The sequence below is a fragment of the Rhinolophus hipposideros genome, assembly GCF_964194185.1.
Source record: "Rhinolophus hipposideros genome assembly, chromosome: 2".
In the NCBI taxonomy this organism is placed as follows: domain Eukaryota; kingdom Metazoa; phylum Chordata; class Mammalia; order Chiroptera; family Rhinolophidae; genus Rhinolophus; species Rhinolophus hipposideros.
Window position 1 is genome coordinate 95,426,917 of NC_138048.1, and position 25,980 is coordinate 95,452,896.

The following is a 25,980-nucleotide window of genomic DNA, read 5'->3' on the forward strand; positions in this document are numbered from 1 at the left end:
TGAATTAAAAATAATATGATTCGTGGGAAAACAGATTAGAGACAGACCAGTTGAGATCTATGCAAATTGCTAATCAAAACCAGTGGAGTCTGAAGCATGAGGACACTTTTTAAGGAAAACATATTAATTTAACTGTAATATTAGTTTCACAATTCAGCAGTATAAGTTCCTGTATGTTTTACCACAATTTTTTTGGCTGCAGACTCTTCGAGCTCCTCTTCACGTGACAATGACTTGGCAATATCTTTTTCCAAACAGAGAAGAGAAAGATAATGTAGTCTTTCCTGTAGCATGATGGATGGAAATTTGCTTTGGCTGTTAGATCATTTTTGGAAGCCATTCCTATAATTGAATGGCTAATAATAACTTAATTATACATGGAAGTGACTATGAACCACATAAATATATACTAAAGTTAGACTAAATGTATCCACCATTTGAGTTCCCCCAGCTGGGTCCCGAAAATACTGCGGCCATTCCAAAGCCCCTGAGGGAGAACAAACTGAAGTGTAAAGAAACTGTGGTCCTAAAAGAGACAGTCCAAATATCTTACTTTGTGTTACAAAAATGCATGACCATGTGAATGCACTCTCTTAGATGCAATGAAGAAGCGCATTCAAAATAGGACCCTAACGAGACAGCTTCACTAACGCTGCAATAGATTCTACTGGGTTTGGAGTACTGGAGCAGCAATAATGGCTACACAGGAAAAAACAGGCCTAGTTCGAAACAGAAGCTCACTGTGGCCAGAGCCAGCCTCAGAGGATATTAAAAAGGCACAAAAACAATCTACTGGAAATGCCAGCTTCCCAGCACTGAGACAATGCAGATGAAAGTGCAATCTGCCAGGGGTCAAGACCTGAATAAGGCTGAGGTGCATTTTTGTGGTTAGGGAGCCCTGGGCGTGAGCACACTTTTATTTTCTTAAAATAGAGCAAGTAGGGGTGCAGCTGTGCAGCATTTAAGCGAAGGGTTTTGTTCTGTCTGGCTGAAGACTGTATTTCTATTCCCACTTTTTTTTTTTTTTGACTCCCTTTGCCAAGGAAAAATCATGTGTAAACCAACACAACTTTCTTATTATATGAATACCATTCCCTGAGTTAGCCATTGTGTATGAGATAATTAATATAACGGAAGCATACATTGAAGAATAGATGGTAGCTAATAATTACTGAGAACCACTTGCTGTTCTAATTTGTTCATAAGTATAAACTAATTTATTCCTTGTAGTCACCTATGGGACAGATTGTAATGTCATCACCATTTTACAAACCTATTTTTGGGAGAGGTAAAAGCTTTGCAAGTTTGACTGCTCATGAACTGACTGAGAACTCATTGGTTCTCGAGTAATACTAAGAACTCTATCCAATTACTTTGACCAAATGTAAATAAAGCTTCATGGCATTTTATTTTCAATACTCCAGAATATATTCACCATAGTAATTTAAAATAAATCTTTACATAAGTCTATGTAAGTGTAAAGAAGTTATAGTTCATGAAATGACAGTTTATGTTTCTTAATTTGATAACTAAGCAGGACAATCGGACTTCAAAATGAAATAATTTTTGGTATGGTTTATGTAGATTAGTGTGGTTCAAGGGCCATTTGTTCCAGAATCTTCTAGTGGGAGGTGGTTAACAAAAATATAGGTTTCATGCCCCATTGTGGACCTACTGAACCTGAATTCCCAGATTAGGTAGTGAGAAAATACATTTTTAGCAAGTACTCCCAGGGGTTCTCATGGATACTAAAGTTTAGGAACCTCTAATTTAAACTAATATAAATGCTGTGAAATCTCCACTTATTTTCCACTGAACAGACACAATTAATGTCTAGTATTTACAATCACAAGATCTTTAAAATCTTCAATGTTATTTTAAAAATGAATAAATATGTTTTTGCTTCTTCTATGCCAATATAGGCTTAAAAGTGTTATTTGAAACAAATGATGCAATACAGGGGGGAAATACACCCTACAAGATTTTGTAGATCTTTAAATCAGATCATCGATTAATTGAAACACCTGAGGGTTAGTCTTCCTAATAGCATAATCTGAAAAGTAGGATAGATTTTACTGGCTTTGGATAAATCATTTTAGGATAAGCTCTTCTCCCTTATGAACGACTTTCTTATGAACTAATTTCATTCTTGAAAGGAATGCATTTTTCGTTCTTGCAGTTCTGTGTAAGCTTTCTCTTCTCATCAATATTTAGATTAAAAGAAAAAACTAGGATCATTCTTTTAAAAAGTTCAATGAATTTTTAAAAATGTATGAATATAGTTGGGAAAGGCTGCTAGTGATTAAAGAGTGTTGCTTTTAATATTACACTCATTCCCCCCCAAAAATTCTCTTCCACCTTTTATGAAACAATGTATCTTTTAAACCTAAGTTGAAATTAATTACTTTAGTCATTTTTATCACAGCATTTAATTATCGACACACAATTTTCTGGTGCTTTTATCTTTGTTTTTATTCTATATCACCTACAGAACACCTCTCCATCCACTCTGAAATTAATGTTTCTACCGTTAACTGCAATGGGTTTTTGGTGCACTACAAAAAAGTACATGTGTGGGCCATCTCTTCAACATCTCTTTTTCTAGAGGTGTTTACACATAAAAATGCCAGGCATAGTCAAGTTTTAGATTGGTTTCATATTGGAATAGAGTAAATCTAAGCTTCCACTGTATTATCTGTATTAACTGATACAACTCAATTTAAAATGAAGAAGAAAGTAAAAACACAAATAATTTCATTTAGCCTTTTATGTAAGTCAACATACATGTTATTGTTCTTTTTCCTTTGTAAGGTGAGTTTCAACAAACAAAATTAGTTTCTCTACTTGTTGTTTATAAAAACCAAGTGTCAAAATTTTAAATTTCTTCCTTTAATTGTTATATCTTCTTGGTTGACCCTTTTCTTATTATGTGATATCACTTTTTATCTCTGGTAATAGTCTCTGCTCTGGACTTTGTCTTAGATTATGTATCCAACTCTGGTTTTCTTTTGGTTAAGTTTTGCATGGCATGTCTTTTTCCCTCCTTTACTTTTTTTTTTTTTGTTCTTTTCATGGCTTGATAGCTTATTTATTTCCCCCAGCTTTATTAAGGCATAATTTACAATTAAAATTGTATACCGTGTTTTGCTGTGTATAATGCACACCCACATTTTAGGCCCAAACTTTCAGGGAAAATAATCTTTCATTTTAATTTTTTAATTCAAATTTTTATTTGTTTACATTTAGGTACTTGTTTTTGTATTATAAAGGAATTTTAGCTATTATTTTTTAACATATTATGGTATAAGAAATTTTATGTAACAAATAATTACAAAACACAATAACAGATATAAGGTATAAGAAATTTTATGTACTGATAACAAATTTACGATATTTACCTGTCATAGAAGGCCAAGAACTCTTCGTTTGCAAGTTCATCAACAAAACCGATTATCATATTACATACAGGGTATTATTTTGCATATGGATATAGTTATTGATTTCTAGAGTTACACTTTTAACTCATAAGCGTAAATAAAAGAATTAGGTCTGGAATTAGTACCACCCATGTATAATGTATAATGCACATCCTTATTTTTCCCTCACAAATGTGGGCAAAAAAGTGTGCATTATACATGGCAAAATACTGCATCTTTAAGGTATACAACATGATGATTTGATATACATATACACTGTAAAATAATCATCACAGTCAAGGTAATTATATCCATCACCTCACTTAGTTGCCTTTTGTGTGTGTGTTGAGCAAACTTAAGATCTGAACTCTTAGCAAATTTCAATTACACAATAGAGTGTAATTCAGTGTCAACTATAGTCACACTGTTATATATTAGATCTCCAGAACTTATTAATCTTAAGTAATTGAAACTTTGTACCCCTTGACCAACATCTCCCCATTTCCCCTCCTCCTCCCATACTTTTAACCTACCTATATCATTGTAGGTGAAATGAGTTTCATGTAGATAGGATAAATTTCTGTCAGTTAAAAATATCCATTCTCTTTCCTGTAGTTGGTGTGTTTTGATCATTAATGTAATTTATTGATGTTTGGATCTAGGTCTATCATATCATTTGTTCTGTGTTTCTTTTCTCTGTTGCATTTCTTTAATTCCCCTTTCCTGCCTTCTTTTGACTAAATTGCACTGTAGGGATTTTGTTGTTGTTGTTGTTTTATTTGTTTTTCTTTTTCTTTTTAGTGAATGTTCTAAGGATTGCAGAATACATACTTAACTTTTCACCATCATCTATAATCACTTTTATAGCAATTTAGTTGGACTATAGAACCACACCATCTTCTAGGTCCCTTTCTTCTTTATGCTATAGTTATATGTTATATCTACATCCATTGAAAATAGTAATATATAAAACTATATGCTTTTACATTAAATAGTTTAACATATTTTAAATAACTCAGAAGGAGGAAATAGTCTATTATATTTACCAAGACATATGCCAATTTCATTACTGTTCCTTTTGTATATTCCAAATTTCCTTCTGATATCATTTGCCTTCTTTCTGAAGAATTTTTAGTAATCCTTTTAGATCAAGTCAGCTTGCTAAATATGTATTCTTAAGTTTACTTAAACTGAGAGTGTCTATATTTCACCTTTATTCATGAAAGATAATTTTGCTGGTTATAGAAGGATGAATTGACTATTTATTTATTTATTTATTTATTTAATTATTTATTTATTTTCCAGCAGTTGAACAATGCACCACTTCTCTGGCCTCACTGTTTTCTGACGAGAAATATGGAATCATTCAAATCATAGCTCTCCAACAAGTAATATGTTGTGTGTTTTTTTTTCTGCTTTCAGACTTTTTTCTTTACTTTTCAGTAGTTTGATTATAATGTATCTGTGTGTGGATTTCTTAAAGTTTTTCCTTTTTTGGATTTAAGCTCTTTGAATCTGTAGTTTCTCTCTTTCTCCAAACTTGGAAAGTTTTCTGCACCACACTCTTCTCTCTTCTAGGACTCTGACAACATGAATGCGAGACCTTTTGTTATTGTCCCAAAGGTCCCTGAGACTCTGTTCTTTCTTTCTCAATATTTCTTCCTTCTGTTTTCAGGTTGGACAATTTCTACTGTTTCATCTCCAAATTCACGTATTCTTTACTCTGTTATCTCTATTCTTCTATGGAGCTCCTCCAGTGAATTTTTTAAACCTTGGTTATTGTACTGTTCTGAAATTTCTGTTGGGTTCCTCATATTATCTATTTCTGTCTTTTCACTAATTTCAAATAGTGTTTGTGCTTACTCCTTGGGTCATTTTCATTATAGCTGCTTTAGAGTCTCTGTTCAATAATTCCAACATCTCTGTTGCTTAATGATTATATTTTCCTTTGTGAGTTGAGATTTCCTTGTTGTTTGTATGCTGGGTAATTTTGGATGGTGTCCTGGACTTTTTGAATATTATGTTGTAAGACTTTGGGTTTTGTTTAAGGTTATGGTGACTCTTGATATATATATATATATTTTAGCAGGCAATCAATCAGGTTCAATTTAGACCATAAGTTCCAATCAGACTTCTGTGGGTTATGGTTTTAATGTAAGTTTCATTTCAAAGCCTTTGAAGTCAGGTTTAGATATGTCCCGTGTGTACAATACACAAGTGCCAATTTGGGACCTATATTCAGTTGTCAAGGTCTACGGTATACTATTTAAGGTCAGATCCATGCCTCTGCAACTTGAAATGAGTCCAGGAGTTCACAAGCAAGTTTTGGGGTTGCTTTCTTGAGTTCCTCTACCTTGGTGATCTCCCTAGTACTTTCTGGATCCCTGGGGCAACACTTTTTAGTTCTCTGGTCAGAAAGATTGGCTTTATTTACTCTTCTCTTTGTGTTCACATTCAATGTTGAACAATGGGAAGACAAGGGCAGAAAAAAGTTCACCTCATCTTCCTGGTATTACATCATTCTGATCTGAGAACTCCCTGTTCTCAGAGTTTTAGGTTCCTGTCAGGTGCTGTGGCTGTCATTGTCCCTACCACTGCTGCAGCAACCAAAAGATCACTTGGGAGCTGCCCAAGAGAACAAATATGTGAGGGTAGTTCCCCCACTGTCTGAGCTTGAAGAAACCTTGCTTACTTGGTCAGAAGTAGAGAGCGTCTCCTGTATCTCTCTCTGTCCATGTCCTGAAGCCTATTTATGTGTTTGGGGCTATGTTTAGTCCAGAGGGAGTAAATAGAGGAAACATGAAACTGGTAAACTCATGGCTAGGTAGGCAGTACTTTAAATTTCAGTCTTATTCCCCAATCTGCTTGCTACTATTTGCTTTCTATATACCTGAAATAGCTTCATGCGTTCTATCCACATTCTACAGCTGCATTCAGTGGGAGGCAGATAGTGGAGTGTGCTTTCTCAGTCTTACCCCAAACTGGAGCCAATCGTTCCAACAAAAGATAAATGACAGAAAAATGATTTTACTGCAAACACTATGCAAAATATAGGGCATGTACTATAAGCCGGATGTTTAAAGCCAACAAGCTGAGTCAAAAGAAACTCATTTTAGAATTGATAGACCTCAGCTGATCCTTGCCATGATCAATGACGTTTCACTCAGCATGCCATCTGGCGTTTATTTGCTATCACTGAAAATACTTTCAATCTGGCAATTGTTGGAAATACAGGTTGTATACAATATTATCAGAGGCAAGTCATTGCCCTTTGTATTCTTATAAATCTTATAAGCACTTGACATATTGAGGGAACTGCTGAGTCACACTTTTTTTTTTTTTAAAGCCTAATCAGGGCAATTCTAAACTTTTACATGCAAAAGCATGCTCAAATCTATAGAGTACTGTGATCACTCTGCTGAAATGGCTAACCATGAGACCTGTGTGTTTTGCGTGTTGATTATTAACATGTCATCAATAGAGATGAACCAGCCATATGCACAGTGTACACTTCTGAAAAGTTGTGAATAAAATAAATTTTGAATAGTGAATTAATTGGAACTCTATAATGAATCCTTTTGTAAAGCAAATCACTGTCACCTGATTTTTGGTATTACATGTGTGATTGTTTCATAAATCAGGTTTAAACATTTTTGTTTAGACTTGTTAGCCCCATTTTTGAGTCAGCTTCTCTAACTCACAGGTCAGCCTAGGGCAACATGGCAGATTTGTCTACTTAATGCACATGACTTTCGGGGCCGTATTACACTTTTAGCAACTGCTGGGCGGCAGGACACAGTACTTAATTAGGTGTCTTTGCAGTTATCAGGCTGCAATCACATTTGATTAAGTAGGCCGTTTATTTCACTCAAGGCTGAAAGTGCTCTCTTGAGGAGACATGCCCATGTTTGTGTCTGGAAGACCGGGGAGAGAGCCTCACACACAAAGTGACACTCTGCTAGTCAGTTATGTGTTTTCCAAATGATCTTGAGAAGTCACGTTGCCCCCCATCTCTTTCCTCTTTTCCCAAACTGCAGATATTTTCATGACCCAGTGTTTTCATTAATGACAGAAAGAATTTCCAAAGTCCTTCTAAGTGCTTTTATGCACAAATATTTCCTTCATCCTAATTCTGAGAGAGAGAAATTGTTACTGCTGTTCCCTTTTTATAAATTAATAGAGGCTCCATGATATCAGGAGAATAAAGTTTATCACAGCATAAAAGAAGAGGAACTCACAATTTTTGTGAATCCAAACACACATTGTCTTTCTTCTATAACCTACTATCACGGAAACTACTACTAAGAATAGACTCACAAAGAATTGTTTCCTGTTTAATTCTACTTGGCAAAGTGCAAAAAGGTTTATTTACTTAATGTAAAGTATGGGTAGTACTTGAGATTGAAACTGCAAAGTCGAGTTTTTACCATTTATTTGATAAATTTAAATTCGACCATTTCCCTCTGTGTAATACTTTGGAGACTGATTTTATATGATGCCTGGTGTGTGTAGAGGAAAAATGTTGTATCAACATTGTACAGGTAGTTATTTGCAACCACAGGTAGCACTTATTGTTTGTAAAATGCAGCATGGAGAGATATAGTTCTGTCCACCTTTTTGACAGTGTGATTTCCTACAGGGTATGTTTGAAGCAATTTGTCATGTTTTTCTCATTTTGTCAGATTTGTGCAAAGGCATAAAAAAAGCATTCTTCTTGTTACCTGTAAGATCTTCTTTCTCTTTCTGTAACAATGAATATCGACATTACAAAGTCTGTTTGTCTCTGAGTTACTAGGGGTAAAATAGGCAAGGCTTTCACTCACGGCACTTTCAGATGGAATCTTATTACACTTTATGAGGTTATCATCACCCTCTGAAATTGTCATTCATTATTGGTGTGTTCACCCTAATGTTTTGCAGTTGGGAGACAGCTGGAAGATAACTGTGTTGTGGCCTGCAGTTGCCCACCCGAATTCTTCCGATATAACAGAATAAAAATTACCGTGTGTGCATAATTCTTCCCTTTTCAATATTATCAGTAAAATATTTTATCTCCCAAAATTATGCATCAAAATAGAGTTGTATAGCAGCCTGTTGCCTTAATAGTCATAGGCTGGCAGGTCATATGTCCTTATCAATAGAGCACATTCAAATATGTGCGCTGTCAATGAAATGTGACAAGAGGTTAAATCATTATAATCAAATTGCCACTTGAGTTCTAATCTTATCTGATTATAATTTATCATCATACACAGTGTATCCAGAAGGTGAAGACTGAATCCATAGAAATTACTTATTTTACTTTGTAGTGATGCCTGATTCATATTCCACGAAAATTAATTCTCTGAAATCAATAACATACTCAAATTATGATTTGACTTTTCTGAGCAAGTATGTATCCAGATGATACATATTTATTTAGAACATACAAAATGTCAGGCTTTTCATGTTTAAACAGAGGAGTTGGTTAGTCCCTCTACCTTCAATGATTAGTGGTCAGATTGCCTTTTTGTTCCCTCGGGATCTAGAGTGTGGAAGGGCAGACAAATAATTCAGGAACTTGAATGAAATGATAAATAATAATAGGGTAGATAATATTATGGCAGCAATAGGAGAGAATTTAATCCAGATATTGAGGGTAAGAAAAGGCTCCCCCCAAAATATGGTGTTAAGGACTTCATAAGGTCTAGCAATGAATCGTTTCCATCACCCCATCCCCAAATCTTCAGGATTTCAACAGCCAGTGGAGAGTAGCAGAAAGAGGTCCAGCACATATAGTTTTACATGCCAGCTTGTTACGTAGCAGCTGTGTGAATTTCGACACATTACTCAACTGAGCCCTCATCGTCTTGATCTGTACAGACTGGAATAATATTACCTAGGTGATAAGGCCTATTCCGAAGATTAATAAACTAATATATTTTAAGCATCTGGGACTAAAAAAGACATCAAGTAAGCAGTAGTTCCCTTCACTCTAATAATCCCTGCAATCAAGAAACACACTTTTTCTTATAATACTCAACTCTGATATCTATGTAATTAAGGTAGCCCTTAAAACATGGAATATATAACTAGATATGGGTTTATTTGATTTGGTCACAATCAGAATAAATGAAGATGGATCCCCACATCAACAGCTGGGTTATCACACCATATGCAATTCAGAACAAACTGAAATGCCATGAATCCTGTCTTTTACGTAATATAAAAACCCAAGATGTGCATAGAAGAAAATGAAGGCATGTACTCTCCTTACAGCCACGGAAGATGTTTTCAGGATGATTAGGGAAGGGTGGATCCATTTTCAGAAGGGTGAAAAAATTTTGAACGGATCGGGGGACACTTTAAGGAAGGCTAAAATTGGTGTAAAACACTGCTCAGGAAGCTGATCAAGTGTAGAGAGGGGAAAAAGAATCACAGTGTATGCCTGATCTTCCTGAGGCTCCACTGTGCTATTCTCCTTCTCACACCTCTCTTCAGAATCTCATTCATTCCCACACATTTTCAACCAGCACCTCTAGGCATTCCACCCACTGAAGGCCCAGGAAATTTGGCCTATAAGTCTATTACCACCCTTTACCCCCGCTCATGCCACTCAACACATTAAAAATGAAATTCATTCCCTTCTCTGAACTTTCTTGAATATTCCCTTTGCGTTCCCAGAACACAACCCACCCAATCATCCAAAGAAGAAAGTTCAGTTATTTTTGGACGGGTTCCTCTTTTTAGCCCCAATCTCTTGCCCTACATCCCATCAGTCCTCAAGTCCTAATCTCTTCTATTACGTCATCCTGTTTTACAGGACATTGTCAAATAACGCCAGCCCTCTCTACCCCACTGTGCTAGAAGGATGGACAACAGCAGCATCACTTGGGAGTTTGTTAAAAATGCAGAATTTCAAGTCCTACCCCAGAGCTACCTACCGAATCAGAATCTGCATGTTAACAAGGTATTGTGATAGTTATAATAAGAAATATATATTTGATCTTTGTCTCTGTGTCTGACACAGAGCTCCTAAGACCTCTGGAATTTCCTAAGTGACAAGAGCAATAAAAACGCCTTGATATTCATAACAAACTCAGTTTATGTTAATGAGGTGACTTTGGAAAGTACCTAAGGATAGAGGCTGGTTGCTAGGGAAACCAACCCTATGATTAGAGGGTTGGAACTTTCAGTTCTACTCCAGACCTCAGGGGAAGAGAGAAGGGCTGGAAATTGAGTTCAATCATCAATGGGCAATAATTTAATCAATCATGCCTATGTGATAGAGCCCTCATAAAATCCCAAAAGGACTATAGGGTTTGGAGAGCTCTCAGATTGGTGAACATGTGGAGATGAGTGGGGAGTAGAGCAGCTGGAGAGGGCATGGAAGCTATGCACCCTTTTCCCATACTTTGCCCTACACATCTCTTCCATTTCGTTGTTCCTGAGTTATATCCTTTTACATTATAATAATAAACCAGTATCTAGTAAATAAAATATATCTCTGAGTTCTGTGAGCTGCTCTAGCAAATAAATTGAACCCAAGGAGGGAGTCATTTGAACCTCCAATAGACAGCCTGTCAGTCAGAAACTTAGGTGACAACCTGGACTTGGAATTGGTGCCTGAAGTGGGAGGCAGGGAGCAGTCTTGTAGAACTGAGTCCTAACGCTGTGGGATCGGATGCTCTCTCCACACAGATAGTGTCAAAACTGAGGTAATTGCTTGGTGGTGTTGGAAAACCCACACAATGGAATTGGTCTCAGAATTCCATTGTATGAACCCATTACAGTCATCATCAAACTTTATCATTGTTTTCTTTTTTAAGTTATACAGATTTTCAAACATAGAACTGCAGAAAATAATAGTAAAACACTCACTCACTCACTCACCACCCAGACTTATTAATGTCAATAATTTATAATACTTGTTTCAGATGTTTGAGTTTTTAAGTAATAAAATAAGAGAGTTGGAGGCCTACTTCCTGCTTTTCTCCTTAGGATGACCAACTCATCCCTATTTGTCCAGGACCCATCTCGCTTGGGGATCTTTACATCCTGTATCCCAGGAAACCCCTCAATCCCAGGCAATCCTGAAATTCATGTGTACCCTTCTCTCCCTCAAACATTTACACATTTATTTCCCACGTGTGCTTGTTTCCCCAAGTAAAACACAGAATTATTTACTGTATGTTTTTAACTTTGCACCAATACTACCATGTGTGGCACATTCTTTGTTAGTGCTTTTCCACACAGCAGTACCAATTTTGAGATTTACTGTAATGAGACATGACTACGCACTGATTTATTTTAATTGTGGTATCTCATTCCATTGTATAAATGTACTTTATCCATTTTCCTCCGATGGAAATTTAAGTTGCTCCCAATGTTTTGCTATTTTAAATAATATCTTCGCCAACATTACAAATGTTTCCTGCATACTTGAGAATTTTCTAGGGAATATATACAGAAGAGGTACTGCTGAGTCCGAAAGGACGTCCATCTTCATCTTTACTGCACGTGGTCAAATTGCTCTCCAAGAGTTTCTAACTGTATATTCTCCCACCAGCAGTGTGAACTCCCCTTCACCTTGGCCGACTTCTTGGTGCTATCAGATTTACTGAGCATTGCCAGTCTGACAGCTGTGAGATGGTATTGCATTTCCCTGCTTTAGCTAGCCAGGTGGAATGACTTCCAAACCTTTACTGTCTTTCCAGGTTTCCGCTCTATCACTTTTTTTTTTCTGCACATACAATGTGCATTTTCCTGTTGAGCCATTCTAGATACTAATCTTCTATGAATTATATAAATTACAACTATATAGGTATTTATAATTGCAAATATCTTTTCCAAGTGGGACATTTGCCTTACACTTTATCTGTGGAATTCGGTTGCTTTCTATATTTAAAAAATTTCATTGAGATATAATTCTCCTATCATACATTTCGCCATTTTAAAATATACAGTTCAGTGGTTTTAGTTTTATTGGTTTTTCAGTTGTTTTAGTGGTTTTATTGTTTCTGCTTTTTATCTTTTATTTTAGAAATGTTTCCTTTCCTGATACCATAATGCCATTCTCTCCCCTTTAAAAAGTTGTGTTTGCTTCTTGCACTTACGTAATTGGTCCAATTGGAGTAGATTTTGGGGTATAATGTGATGGAATGACATAGTTTAATGTTTACCTACGAGGTTAACTAATTGTCTCAGCATCATTTATTAAATAATCTATCCACCTTCACTGGTTTGAAATGCCATCTCTGTTACCTAAGTTCCCATATATACAAGAGTTAATTTCTAAGCTCTATATTCTATCAGTTTATCTGTTAATATCACACAATTTATGTTCTATAACTTTACGATAATCTTAAGTGTCTCTAAAATTATTAGAACAAACTCTTACCACTTTGTTCTTTTTCATAACTGTCTTCTTTTCTCTATATCCTTTACTGTCCCACACAAATTTTAATCTCAGTATGGCAAACTCAACAACAAAAAAAAAAACGGTCCTGTAGATTTTGATTAGAATTGCATTGAATTTGAATGTAGTTCAAAAAAGAATCCGCATATCCCAGTGTTGACATCCTTACAGTATTCCTACAATACAGTGTATCTTTTAATTTCTTTAGTTCTTTCTTTCATCCCTTGAAATTTTTATGTAATTATATTGCTCCATAACTGCCATGCATATATTATTATTGGATTTCTCACTGGGTATCTTATAGTTTTTGATGTTGTAAATGAGATTTGTGTACACACATATATATTACATTTTCTAAGTGTTGCTAATATATAGGAATGCACTAATTTTTGTACACTGATCTTCTATCCTGCAATCTTGATGAATTCTCTTATTTGTTTTTATAGTTTGAGGAGTATACAATTGCCGAATCATATCATTTGCAAATAATAACAATTTAGTTTCTTCCTTTCCAATTCTTATTACCTCTTTTTAATGTGTCTCATTGGTTATACTGACTGAGACAGTAGAATGCTGAGTAGAAGTGGAACTAGATGCTAACTTGTCTTACAGTTGCCTTTAAAGAGAAGGGTTATAACATTGGACCCTTAGTATGGTGCTTGAAGTAGGGTGTTTTGTTTTTGTTTTAGATATTAGGTTAAAACTTTTCTTCTCTATTCCTAGTTTGCTAAGTGTTTTCTTTCAACTTTCAGTGATGAATTTTATCAACTGTTTTTTACATTTGAGGTTGATCTTAGAATTACTCTTTCAAGAAGTCTTCCCAGAACCCTAAAATTGGACTAAAAGCTCCCTTCTCTGATTCCACTGCATTTTGTGCTTTCCCCAGTAGATTAAACTATTTAGTTATAGTTTTGTGTTCCCTAGCAACTTATAAGCAATGCAAGGGCAGAAACCATGCTTGATTCATGACTGTATCCCCCAGTACCTGGTGTAGAACATAGAATATCTCTGTATATATTTATACAAATGAATTGCTGAGAGTCTGCTCTAAAAACTTCATTTATTACTTCCTAAATACAAATTATGTTTCTGACAATTAAGCTTAATTTACAAAGGTAATTATGATTGAATAGAATATAGATTTGACTGAGAAAGTTTTAGACATCTACACATTTATATTTGTTCTTAATAAAGTAACCCATAAAATGTCAATATGTCTCCTGAGCAACACTGACTTTCTTTGTATATGAAACATAATTTGTTACACTTTAAATCAACGTCAATTTATTTTAACACCATATTAGTTATTTATCTTTGTGTCATTACCAAAACAAAAATAAGACTCCCACAAACTTTGATTTGCTTAGTATGTACTATTCAGAAGTGTTTTTTCTGTATCTAAGTGCTAAGAATATTTAAATTTAATTAATTTAAGTGATGTTTTTACCAATGCCAAAGTCCTTTCAAAATGCATTATACTTCTGTCACGTGAATAGTCTCATGTGTTTTATTCAGAATGCTCAGCTACTTAATAAGCAGACTTCAAGTGCCATTTGAAAATATGAAACCTTTATCTTTTAACTCAGTTTTGCTTTCCTGTGTAACATGGCTCTAAAATCACATCTGTGATATTTATTAGCTGTCTTTGCAAGGCTGTAGGCAATACATCTTTCACAATTCATTTAGAAGAAAGGAAACTTAATCCCACCAGGATTTCCATTATTAGTTCTTCCTCTTGGTTTTTCCCTGTGGGGATTTTGTGTTGGCCAGATGGAGCTCTGAAGAATCCCTAGACAGATCTGCATTTTACAAAGGCAAACTGGAAAAGCAAAAATCTATTTTGGAGTAAGGATTAAATCTTACATCTTGTCATCTGGCTCACTAAGTCCAACCCAGTCATTATTGGTTCTTATTCAATATTGTTCAATTACAGGTATTCTCTTTCTCACAGAACCGCTTACCTTCATTTTCAATAAAGTCTAACAGTAATTAGACTCAACTGCACCTTCTCTTCCCTTGAATTATACCAATTCTAAAGACTTCTCTACAAACCACATTTTTACCCTGGACCCTTTCTCTAGGGAATGGCAATTCAATTTCATCAGCAGCAAAAATTGAAATATCCCTTTCCATATTCATCACATATGTTTGTCTTCCATGGAGAACAGTGGCTGAATGAAATGTTTTTGAAACAATTTGATGAGAAATTGTTTACTTCTTGAATTGGCCCAATTCTCATTTTCAAACATATTGAGGCTTCTACTCTTCGGGTAGTTATTCTTGTGAACAAAAATGTAGAAAAAATTTCAAGGTCACATATCCTGGTTCAATGGTTCATAAATGGTTCTCAATGTTTATTTCAACCAGCTATCTTATTTCCAGGAAAATATTGAATTATTTTTTTCAGTTGTGTTAGGCACGACCAATAAATGTATGTAATCTACAATGAAAGTATGAAAAAGTAAAAACTTTTCTTTTGTCTTACCTACCTATTTGTATGTTATATTCAGAATTTATCCCTACCTCATTAGCAACACTGAACAACATGGATTTTCTCCAATTGATTATTTCCTTTCGTATATCTTTGCCTTTATAAGCAAGAGTCTCTCTGTCTGCAATGCACTTCCCTTTCTTCAGCGTCCATTTATGTAAATATCTACTCTTCCTTCAAACCTCTGTTCAATTTTCATGTTAATGAGGCTTTCTCTAAACATTTCTTTTTAAACACACACACACACACACACACACACACACACACACACACACACTTAGCTGTTTTCTCCAATAACACTTCATAGACTAGATCATCGAATTAGAATTATTGGTCTACATTCTCTTCCTTATTAGATTGCAAGATCCTAGAGGTCAGGGTACATCACTTACTCATCTTTGGGTCCCAGGATGTAGCTCAGTGCTGCCCTGGTTATGGGCACTCAATTATTGACAAGTAACTGATTGCATAGAATATGTTGACTTCAGTGAAATGATCCTTAAATTCTGGAAAATGATACTATTATTTTTCTACGTTGAAGTCATCAATTTTGACCATAACGATCAAAAACAGATACGCTATTTTAAATAGGTATGTTAAATAGACTTATTGTGGTGGTCATTTTGCAATATATGCAAATATTGAATCATGATCTTATACACCTGAAACTAATATAATGTTACATGTGAATTATATCTCAATTAAAAAAGGTAGATATGCTATTTTAAAAGTATTTTTTTTTAAGTTTCTTCATGAGACACAAGAACATTTTAAAATTCCTGAGCGGAAAAGGAAAGAAGGGAGAAGGAGAATCTGAATTTGTCAAAGTTACTTCATATTCAGGTAAAATATCGAAAAAGTAAAAGACTTTCCAACTGAAAGGTAAATTGAAAGTTAGCTCTTGTAATCTCTTCAAAAATGAGTCTTAATGGTCACTTTGCAAAACAAAAAGGAGAGTTGAAGAAAACAGAATAAAGGGATAAACATGTCTGCTCTGAGTATTTTTAAGGTGACAGGAGAGGCCTCAGCCACCAGGATCAAGTGTAGCTTCCTTACCATTTATGAACAGCATAGAATAACCAAATTGTGTTTTGTATTCTTTTTAGCTCATTTTAAACTGAGCCAAGATATTTTCTATTTTTAAACAGACAAAAATAGAAAACAAATTATGACCGATTTATAAAACTTTTCATTTAGGATACATAACATTCTATTGTGTTTATTGCTTTCTTTATTACTTGTCTGATAACCACAAACATTTAATTTTCTGTTAAGATGATTAAAATTGCTTTATACTAAAAATGTGTCCGGATGCTTGGAAGAGAGGAAGTATGGTTTATGAGATCCAAAATAGCAATATTTGAAAATATGTGCATGAAAGAACTTTCATAAGCATTCTTGCAATGATTTTCTTTTTCTCTCAACCCTCAACCCAACTTACAAAAAAAAAGCTTTGGGTGGAGTTAAGAACTCTTTTCAAATCTTAAACAATAACTGGAAATCCTGAAAATGTATTCTTTTTTATCCAGTAGGGAAAACACGTTAACCCCACCTCCTTTCTCCCCCGTAAGAATTGTTTACCAATGGATTTACTCAGTGATTTCTATTTTGAACAGAAAATTCAGTTTTAACTGCCTGAAATATAATACCATCCGTGTTTATTTCCCCCAATCAACACAATAATGTGTTTTTCAAACATTACAAGTATACAGCCCTAATAATCCAGATAAATGTATCAACTCAACTAATTCTTTACTTTGACCAAGTGGTGACATTAAAGACCTAGAATACGTACCATAAAAATGTGAATCTGATTGGAAATATAAAACTTATAAAGCACACCTATAAATTTAAAATTTTTAAAGTTTTATGATTAGTAAGTAATTTTATGTCTTGTACATATATTTACCAGGATGGAGGTAGTTATAAGGTGAGAAATAACGGCACTGCCCACACCATGAAGTAGTTAGTGAATAGGGAACTGGTTTGGGAGCCAGAGGATCAAAGAACTACAGAATCACTCTATAATACCTGCTGGGCCCATTCACACATCTACCTGGACTGGCAGCATCTGGCATGGGGAGACCACTAGAAATAAAATTGGAATTTAGTCAAAATGAATTTTAAATTACTTTAAAAGTGTGAAGTGACATACGTGAAACATCATTTTGTATTTATAGTTCAGGTATTCTGAGCAGATTAATTCCTGTAACTATCACACTGACCCTTGTGTTGTAATGTAAGGAAAAGACTTCATTTCTTTTCCACCAAATCGTCCATACAAAACAATTCAAACATTTTGTTTAGAGTTTATTTGCATTTCAAAGAACACTTAAGATCCACTCATCAATCTTTGTGAGAGCATGGCATTTCTTACATAGTCATAATAGACTGCAAGAGGATCCTGAAGTATGATTCTTTTTGGTATTATTCAGAGAGACATGGTCTCTAACATCAGCTTCAGCTTTGATTCTAGACTGTTTGTATCATACCAGGTTTTCTATTCTCAGGAAATGAAGAATGATTTATAAGGTGTCTCAATGGACCTGTTTTTGTGCCTAATCATCCCTGGTTCCACTTAAGCCTTTAAGGCATGAGCTAAGCCACAACAGAACAGTTCCCAAATCATCCTAAGGTTCACTTGAAAAATAAAAAACTAAGAAGAACAGAGGCTAGACTCTTGCCACTATCTGAAAGCCACGGGTGATTTTTGACTCAGAACAGTCTTATGTTCCTAATTCCCTACCTTTAATTTCTCCACTTGGAGGTCTGAGGAGAGGAACAGAGAGTTGTACATTTTGTAGACATGCTATGCAACCCTGAAGGAAGTTTCTGCTTCTCCATTTCCCTTTGCCCAGAAGCATCTCTAAAATAAATATTTAATTTGCTACGGAGAAATGTTTAACGCATTCTAAGTGTGTATGTCTCATTGCTTTTTGTAGTTGGGTATTACTTTCCATTGCTGATGTCTAGCCTATCTTGGGTTCTAAATCTGTTTCCTGAAGTTGCTTTATTTGCATCATGTAGGAAATTGACATTTCATATCTCAAGTGTTTTCTTATTCATAATGTGTCTTTTCCCTGATATCTACTGGATGAGTTAGACAAATACATGGATGATAAAATAAACTGGTCATAATTAAATGACAAATTCTAACTTATAAATCCTTCAACAAAGAAGACAAAAAACATAATTTACAATGTTAAAAAAGATCAATACTATGAATGCGATCTACTTAAAACATTGTTATAAAACAATAAAACATTGTTATTATTATATAAGCAATAAAAGGGTATCTCTTTTAACTTCCTTCTAATAAAGGCAAGTTATTGTGTATATTAATCTGCACATTTTGTCAAATAACGTACTAGATCACTATCTATTTAGTATCTATTGAGTATTCAGTATCTCTGGTAAAGATTTTATGTCAATAGCCACTCTTAAAATTTCTTACCTAGACCTATAACTTAGTACTTTTTGAAAACATAACTGGGCAAGGAAAAGAGAATTGATGTTGTCAAATTTGACCGATACTCACGAGAGGATATTCCCAATATAGGCGTAGTAGGAGCAACAGTAAGGCGTGGTCCCATCACAGCAGTAAGATCTGCAGTCATTGCCACACTGAGCAAGGCAATCATCTATAAAATTAAAACCACATAAATCCAATTACAGTTCTGAAATCACAGCTTCATGAAAAATTATTCCATTCCATACCTTATCTGGGCAACAACCACTCTTTAGTGCATTTAGATTTTCCTTTTACTCAGAATCTAAATCATTTGTAAGCATATAAGTTAGTCTTCCTTCCCTGTTAGACATAAAGCTAGAAAAGTCAAAGATCATTCTTTGAATCACCTGCATCAAGCACCATAATTAATAGTCAGAGTTGAATGGACAATGAAGGCAGGAATGGATGATCCAACTAATCAGTCATTCAATTTGTCAACTGAGTTCTTATAATAATTTGTAAATGATAAAGTCTTTGGATTTCACTGTCAATTAACTTTACCTAATGGAAAGTGTTATTGACATGAATAATGTCAACTGGAGATAATTTTTAAAAATGTGTATTTTTTAGGACAATGCATTATATGCTTTTCTTCTTCTACCATTTTTTACCTTGATAATCAGTTTGCCTCCATATGGTAACACAAATGAGTCTGCATATTTTGTCAATCCATTTGGATTGGAAGATAAGTTCCCCTATATAATTAACTTATGAATAATTAAGAATTTATTTACTGTCAGATTTAAGAATCAATAAGCTATGAAATAGCACTATGTAAAGGGGGAAAGTTATTTTCTGATTAAAAAAGGACACATTGGAGCTAACAAAACCAAATTATTGTCTTTTTTTTCATATGTCTTTGGCAAGGAAAATTATACCAAAAATGCTGAATAAAAATTACCCTGGCTTTTAAAAATTCTTTATTCCACCCAAATAACTAATGTTTAACAAGTTAAGGTTACCATTTAGTTCCAATCAGTGGTATAAATTATAATGGATATGTGAGTTTCAAGTACACGATTATGAAAATATTAAGTATAGTCTAATAATTTAAGTTACATGTTCAAGAATCACAAAATAAGCCTTTCCAACTCAATTTCTGAAGGTAATGTCAACTATTATCTAAATTATATAAGACTTTTGTTTTCTCGCTAAAGTCATAACAAAAGTACAAGATGTTATATTTATCTACATGTTCATGCAATTGATTTATCTAGAAAGGAAAATTTAGATTTTGCTTTTAAATCACCTCCCAGCCAAGATTATTTTTTATAAAGGATGTGGTCAAAAGGTAGCAGAATTCGTTCACCTTTATCAGTAATGCATGGTCTTTGTACAAGTCCATATTTTCTTTCCCTCAATTTTATTTCTACCTCATTAATTAACAAACCTTAATGTTTTCTTCTGGGATGTGATAAGAAGAAATGAGAGGGGGAAATAATTACCTTTGTAAACTGCAGTAACTTGACTTAAATCTACTTGTAAATTTTGATGACAGAAATACAATCTAATGATTTATTGATAGTGTACGCTTTTTATAGAGTACATAACAATTTCTCAGACTATTTATTTTATCATTTTCCCAGTGAATGTCTATAGCTTTCAGTTTTTGTACTGTTTAATTAATTCAAATATTTAAAGTCGTCAGTTATCTCAAGCACTTAGCAGGGATGTTAGCTTCATGCTCTTAAATGCCATTGACAGCCATTCAGATAGTGGGGGAGCTGATGCCCCACTTATTCTGAGGAAGCAGGAAAGACAACCAGTGTGTATGTAGGCAATGAGGTGCCTTTAAAATGATGCCCAGGACGATAATCTTTATTTGTTGTTGTTGTTGTTAGAAACATGTACAAAGTTTATTTTAAAGTAAATATATCTTGAGTGGGAGGCCAAGACGTCCAAAGATTAAAGTGCATAAAAGTTGGTGGGAAGAGTACATGGAGAAAGTTGTTTGACGATTCAACGGTACCTGGCACAAAATAGAAGCTCAAAAATATTTATTAAAAGAAGTAATGAACTGGCCTAACTTGCAAATAAGCAATACTGTAGTTACCATTTTTCCTAAATAAGCTTTGGTTATAAGCTTCTTTTAAAAGTGGTCACAATGCAATGCCCATCATATTTCAATTTTTGAATACTTTAACCACTCTGTTTTTCATGACTAGAAAAGTGTGATGTTTTAATTTAAAATAAAATAAAAGATTCCTCAAATGGAATCAATGTAACTGTAGATACTATGGTTTCAGATCACAGATGATTCCATAATTGTCAAAAGAACTTGCCTAAGTATGAGAGTATATTTTCTTAGAAAATAAGTTAATTTTGATGTTTAAACAGTGATATCTTATTAAGGGCTCCATGAATATCAAAGATTCAATTACTACTATTGTACTCTCATTACTATTATTATAAGGACATGGTGTTATCAAAATATTTTGAGCCAATGTTACAGGAAACCAAGCCCAATATCTTGCAGCCAAGAAGCTGGATTTTACCTGCAGCAAACATCTAGAGATTGTATCCCACATTGTTCATTATTTTTATGGCATTTTCCAGCGCTCTTGTCTACTTCCCAGAATTAAAAGACTGAAAAAGGCAGATTTAATAGCACGGCAAATAGATCCACAATCACATTTACAAACTGAGGTTTCCACCTCAAAGCTTATTTTGATGTTGTAGTTGCTTTCTCCAGTTTCTTTGAGTATAATTCTATGACGATCAGAGGTTGGATGATACAGGAGCGTTTTTCCCCTTGTAAAAGAATGGAACGTTCCAATTCTCTTCAGAAAATCAATAATATTACTTGTAATATTCAAGTTAATATCCTTGATAATTAGACTGTTCAGATTTTCTTTGATGGCTTGAATTAAAGGCATGATCTGGAAGAAGCCTGCCGCCCCTGACCCCACCACAAGGAGTATGTAGTACAGGAAAAGAGCGGCTGGCTCCAAGCACTTGGCTCACAAATAGTTCTTCTAAGCTAAGGATACAAGGGGAAGGAAAGGGAGGGGACACAAGTCAGTGGTGAGGCCAGGAAGGCAGAACCTTGGCCAAATCCTGTCTTTGTGGCCTACAGTGGGAGTGGATAATAATATAAACACTTCCTTGAGTCTCTTTCCCAAAGTGACAGCACAATATGATGCTTCAGGTATAGAAACCTTGCTCTTATTTCCTTAACAAAGGGAACATGAATTCAATGCACTTGCTTTGGGGAAAATAATTCAGGTTATGGACAGTGCATCTACTTACATTTTTGTCCCAGGGTGTCTGAACTATTTTTTATTTCTGCAGTGTGCTCCCATTTCACCCCAATCCTCCTTTCCAACTGTATTTCTTAGTTCCGACTAAACTGAATGATCTATTTTTATACATGACATCTCCTGGGTTTTGCCTTTGTTCACACTATGTCCTATTCCATCTCCTATGTCCTGCAAAGGTCTAGTTTAAAAGTCTTCCTCAATTCAATTTTTCTGAGCAAATATTTACTGAGCGCCATTTACGGGCCAGGTGTTTGGTAAGTCTCTGAGCAAACAGCCATCATCTTACATTCCTAAGCTAGCAATAAGGTCCCCTCCTTCGAACACCTATGGCACATGATTGTACCTCTCCTACCTCACAGTCTTTTATACTTAGAACGAGTAATGGGCCTACTTTATCTCCTAGATAAGACGTAGAGGATGGCCTCTGTGCAAATTAGAAACTTTCTGTTTACCATAAAGGATAAAACAGATGACAGAATAAGAAAAAGTTGTGCAATGGTGTGGTTGAGTAAGGGCAAGTAAGGGCCTTAAAGTTTTATTTGCTGTGTTCTATTTTCTTATTTTTGTATTCTTTTGATAAATAGAGGAGGTGGAAAGAATTACCATTGCTTCAAACAGACTATTAAAGATATTTTAATATAAAACTAATAGTAATGCTGTTGATCCTGTTAGTCCCTCAACAGCTGAAAACCTTGTATGATTTAAGTAAAAGGAATAAGTATAAACAGATCAGAATGTGGATTCTCCTCATTAAATAGGAAGTACTTTTCCCACATTTATGAATTTCTGCATTTGAATGTCAGCATTTTCCCTATGATACAAATCTTTAAAATAACTTCTAGAAACCACTAGTTTGCATTTTAATAAACAGATTGAAAATTTCTATAGAAGTTATTGGGACTCATTTCTGGCAAGGATGAAAGAGAAACTCAGTTCTTTCTCTGTTCAGGTAACAATGTTGAAGAAGGTCTTCACTTCAGTTGTAGTATCTTTACAAACATGACAAGGTAAATCACAGTACTATACATAAATTTAGCATTGCAAGGTCACGGGTACCAACCTACAGTTTTTGTTACATGAAATTAGAGACATGAAAACATTTTGCCAAGAACTTTGCTTTTTAGCTTGCTTTGTGAATAAGAAACAGATACAAAACCACATGTGTAATTAACTTTGTGAGTGATCAATGGGAGGCCACATCATTTGGCTCCATATTAAGCACAAGACTAGAAAAGCGCTTTGCTCCGTCAATTATTAGCAATTCTCCCTAAGAGTAATTAGGAGAAAGGAAATGAGATGTCATGCACCTATAAACATGTGCTTAACTAAATCAAAGAACGGATAGACTCTGGGTGAATTTGTGCCTCTCAAAAACCTTACGTTTGCCTCAAAGCATCCCATTGCCCAGTCTAGCACACTTGAGAATCATCGTCTAGAAAATAAAAACAAAAGTCTAAGGCTTTTTATTTCCAAAAGGGAATAGCCGGAATATTCAGAATGTGGGGATGGAGGGCAGTCAGGAGCCTGTACTGAAATGGAAAAGTGACCCCCATTAGTTTATTTGAAAACTCCAGCGATACCTCTGAACTTCAGGTGTTTTGTGAAAACGCTTTCCGCCCACTCCTTAGCTTTCGCCCTCTCGCCCAGATTCCTGAGTCGTGGAAACGGTTGGATACATTTTACGCGAATTCCCTAAATGTGGGATTGAGGTTTCCACGTTGCTTTGCGGAGACAGAAAGGAAAAAGAAAAGATAGGGGAAAAGGACACGGTAAAGGAGAGGAACAGAACAGAACCGCGTGGAGGTCCAGCCCAGGGTTGCTGGCCCCGCCGGAACCACACGGCCTTCGCGCTGCCACGAAGGTCCCGGCGAGTCCCGCCCGAACCGCAGCGTCCGCGCTGTCCCCCAAACGCAGCCCCCAGCCTGTTCCCTTCTCCCGCCGTCCAAGGTCACCGACCTGCGTAGACGAAGAGCAGGACCAACTTCGAAAGCAAGACCCCTGGACACACGGGCAGCTTCGGCGCGTCCATCCACGCCGGTGGCCCGAGGTTGCGCACCAGGACAGAGGGACCGAGAGACGAGAGCCAGGGCTGCGCGTGAGGGGAGAGCCCGGAACGGGAAGGGGGTGGGGGCGGTCAGATGGAGAGAGCTGCGCTCCCGAGAGGGGGGTCGCGCGGAGAGCGGGCCATTGCCCCGGAAGCCTGCGAGGGGAGCCCGGCGGCCGCGTCCCTTTGTCTCCGGCGGTGGCGCTCGTGCAGCGGACCCGGCGGCGGTGCCCGAGTCCTGGGCCGCCGCGGGGCTCACGTTTCATCTCTGCCGGTGGCCCCGACGTGGGCTGGGGGTGGGGTGGCCCGACTCCTCCCCACGCTGCGCTTTTGCCATCGATCTCTGGGAGCACGTCCCTCTCCTGAAGGAACCTTTTCTAACCGTTTGCTACGGGGTTTAGCAAGCTGCTTTTTCACCTTGCCCTTCACTCTTCCGCTCCCCCCCTCGCCCCCCCGTTTTGAAGCAATAGATGAAGAAGAACCTTACTTTTTTTATCTGTAAACAAATCGACGAAATTTTCAGGGTGGAAGGTACTGGACAAAGAAACCCAGGGGAATGGAAATTACAGATACAGTACATGGCGTCTTACTGGAAGCTGACAAAAAGTTTGTTATTTGTTAAACACCCCCCCCCAAAATTTCAGTAAAGTCAGAAAAAACAAAACAAGATTGAACAACTATCATCACTATTATTGAACACTGTCATGGAGTTACTGGACAATGCAGTTAGACAAGAGCAAGAAAATAAAATTATAAAAATTGGAGGCAAAATTATTTGTAAATGATATTCGTGTATATATGGAAAATCAAAGAGAATCAACTATAGAGCTCTTAACTAGAGTTGAGTAACTAAAAAACAATAGTTTTCTTTCACGCAATTAAAAATCAGAAAGTTATGTTATATGCATGAAGGAGTAAAAGACAAATAAATAAATAGAGACTTCTGTTGACTAAAAATAATAAACTATATAAAGATAAGTTTCCCAAAATCTATAAATCTGGGAATTAAACTGAACTCAATAAAAATATCAACATGATTTTTTTCAAACCAATCTGTTTCTAAAGTTTACATAGAGAATAAACATGTAAGAATATCTATTAAAAAACGACAGTGAATGGGATAAGCCTCAACAGATATTAAATAAATTATAATATCACAATAATTTAGAAAGTTTTGATTAACATTAGATTAGATAGGCTCAATGTAACAGAATAGAGAATCCGCCCCCCCAACCCACCCCCCCAAAAAAAACAGAGAGCTATGTAGAGACATTTAATTTATGGTTAAAAAAAATGTATCATTTTAAAGCAAAGGAGGGAATAATGGGTTACTCAATGAATTGTGCTGGGGCCATGAGTAGGCATCTGTGAAGTCTTACTTCCTTTCAACAAAATAAGTTCTCTATGAATTAAATATTTGTTTAAAGGTGCAATTATGAAAGTATTGGATAAAAGAATGAGAGGATGACATTTAAAGAATGATGAAATAGAGAATATTTTCTAAGCATTATAAAAATATCTCAGAAACCCTAAAGAAAAAAATTGAACAATTTGAGCCCATAAGAATGAATACTTTCTGTATATGATAAGCCAAGCATTTAACTGGCAAAGATATTTGCAATGCATAGGATAGACAGACACCTGGTCTTCTTAATATATAAGGAACTTAAAAAATCAGGAAGGAAAAGAAGACAACCAACAGAAAACTGAGCAGGTATATTAACAGATACATATGTCTTCTAGTCTTCTGAACATTCATCCTTACTCCAAAAAAATAAAAAAATAAAAATCAAATTGATAGTGAAACATTTTCTGTGTATCAGATCAGCCAAAGGAGGAGAAAAAAAATCAACTTTTTAAG

The 25,980-nt window shown here is 35.5% G+C and overlaps 1 protein-coding gene across 3 annotated transcripts in view; it reads right to left on the reverse strand.

Annotated features, from left to right (window-relative positions):
* The window catches only part of CYYR1 (cysteine and tyrosine rich 1), a 95,101-nt gene extending 70,535 nt beyond the window's left edge, over nt 1-24,566 (reverse strand). The window contains exons 1-3 of one of the 3 annotated variants that reach the window (XM_081074624.1): nt 24,032-24,472; nt 18,843-18,945; nt 17,336-17,392 (exon numbers count right to left, since the gene is read on the reverse strand). In XM_081074624.1, the coding sequence (XP_080930750.1) occupies nt 17,336-17,392; nt 18,843-18,945; nt 24,032-24,104 (233 nt within the window). In that variant the 5' untranslated portion in view covers nt 24,105-24,472. Of the gene's footprint in view, nt 1-17,335; nt 17,393-18,842; nt 18,946-24,031 lie in introns of all 3 variants that reach the window. The other 2 variants (XM_081074626.1, XM_081074625.1) reach the window with 2 other exon arrangements.
* Between the last annotated feature and the right edge of the window lie 1,414 nt (nt 24,567-25,980).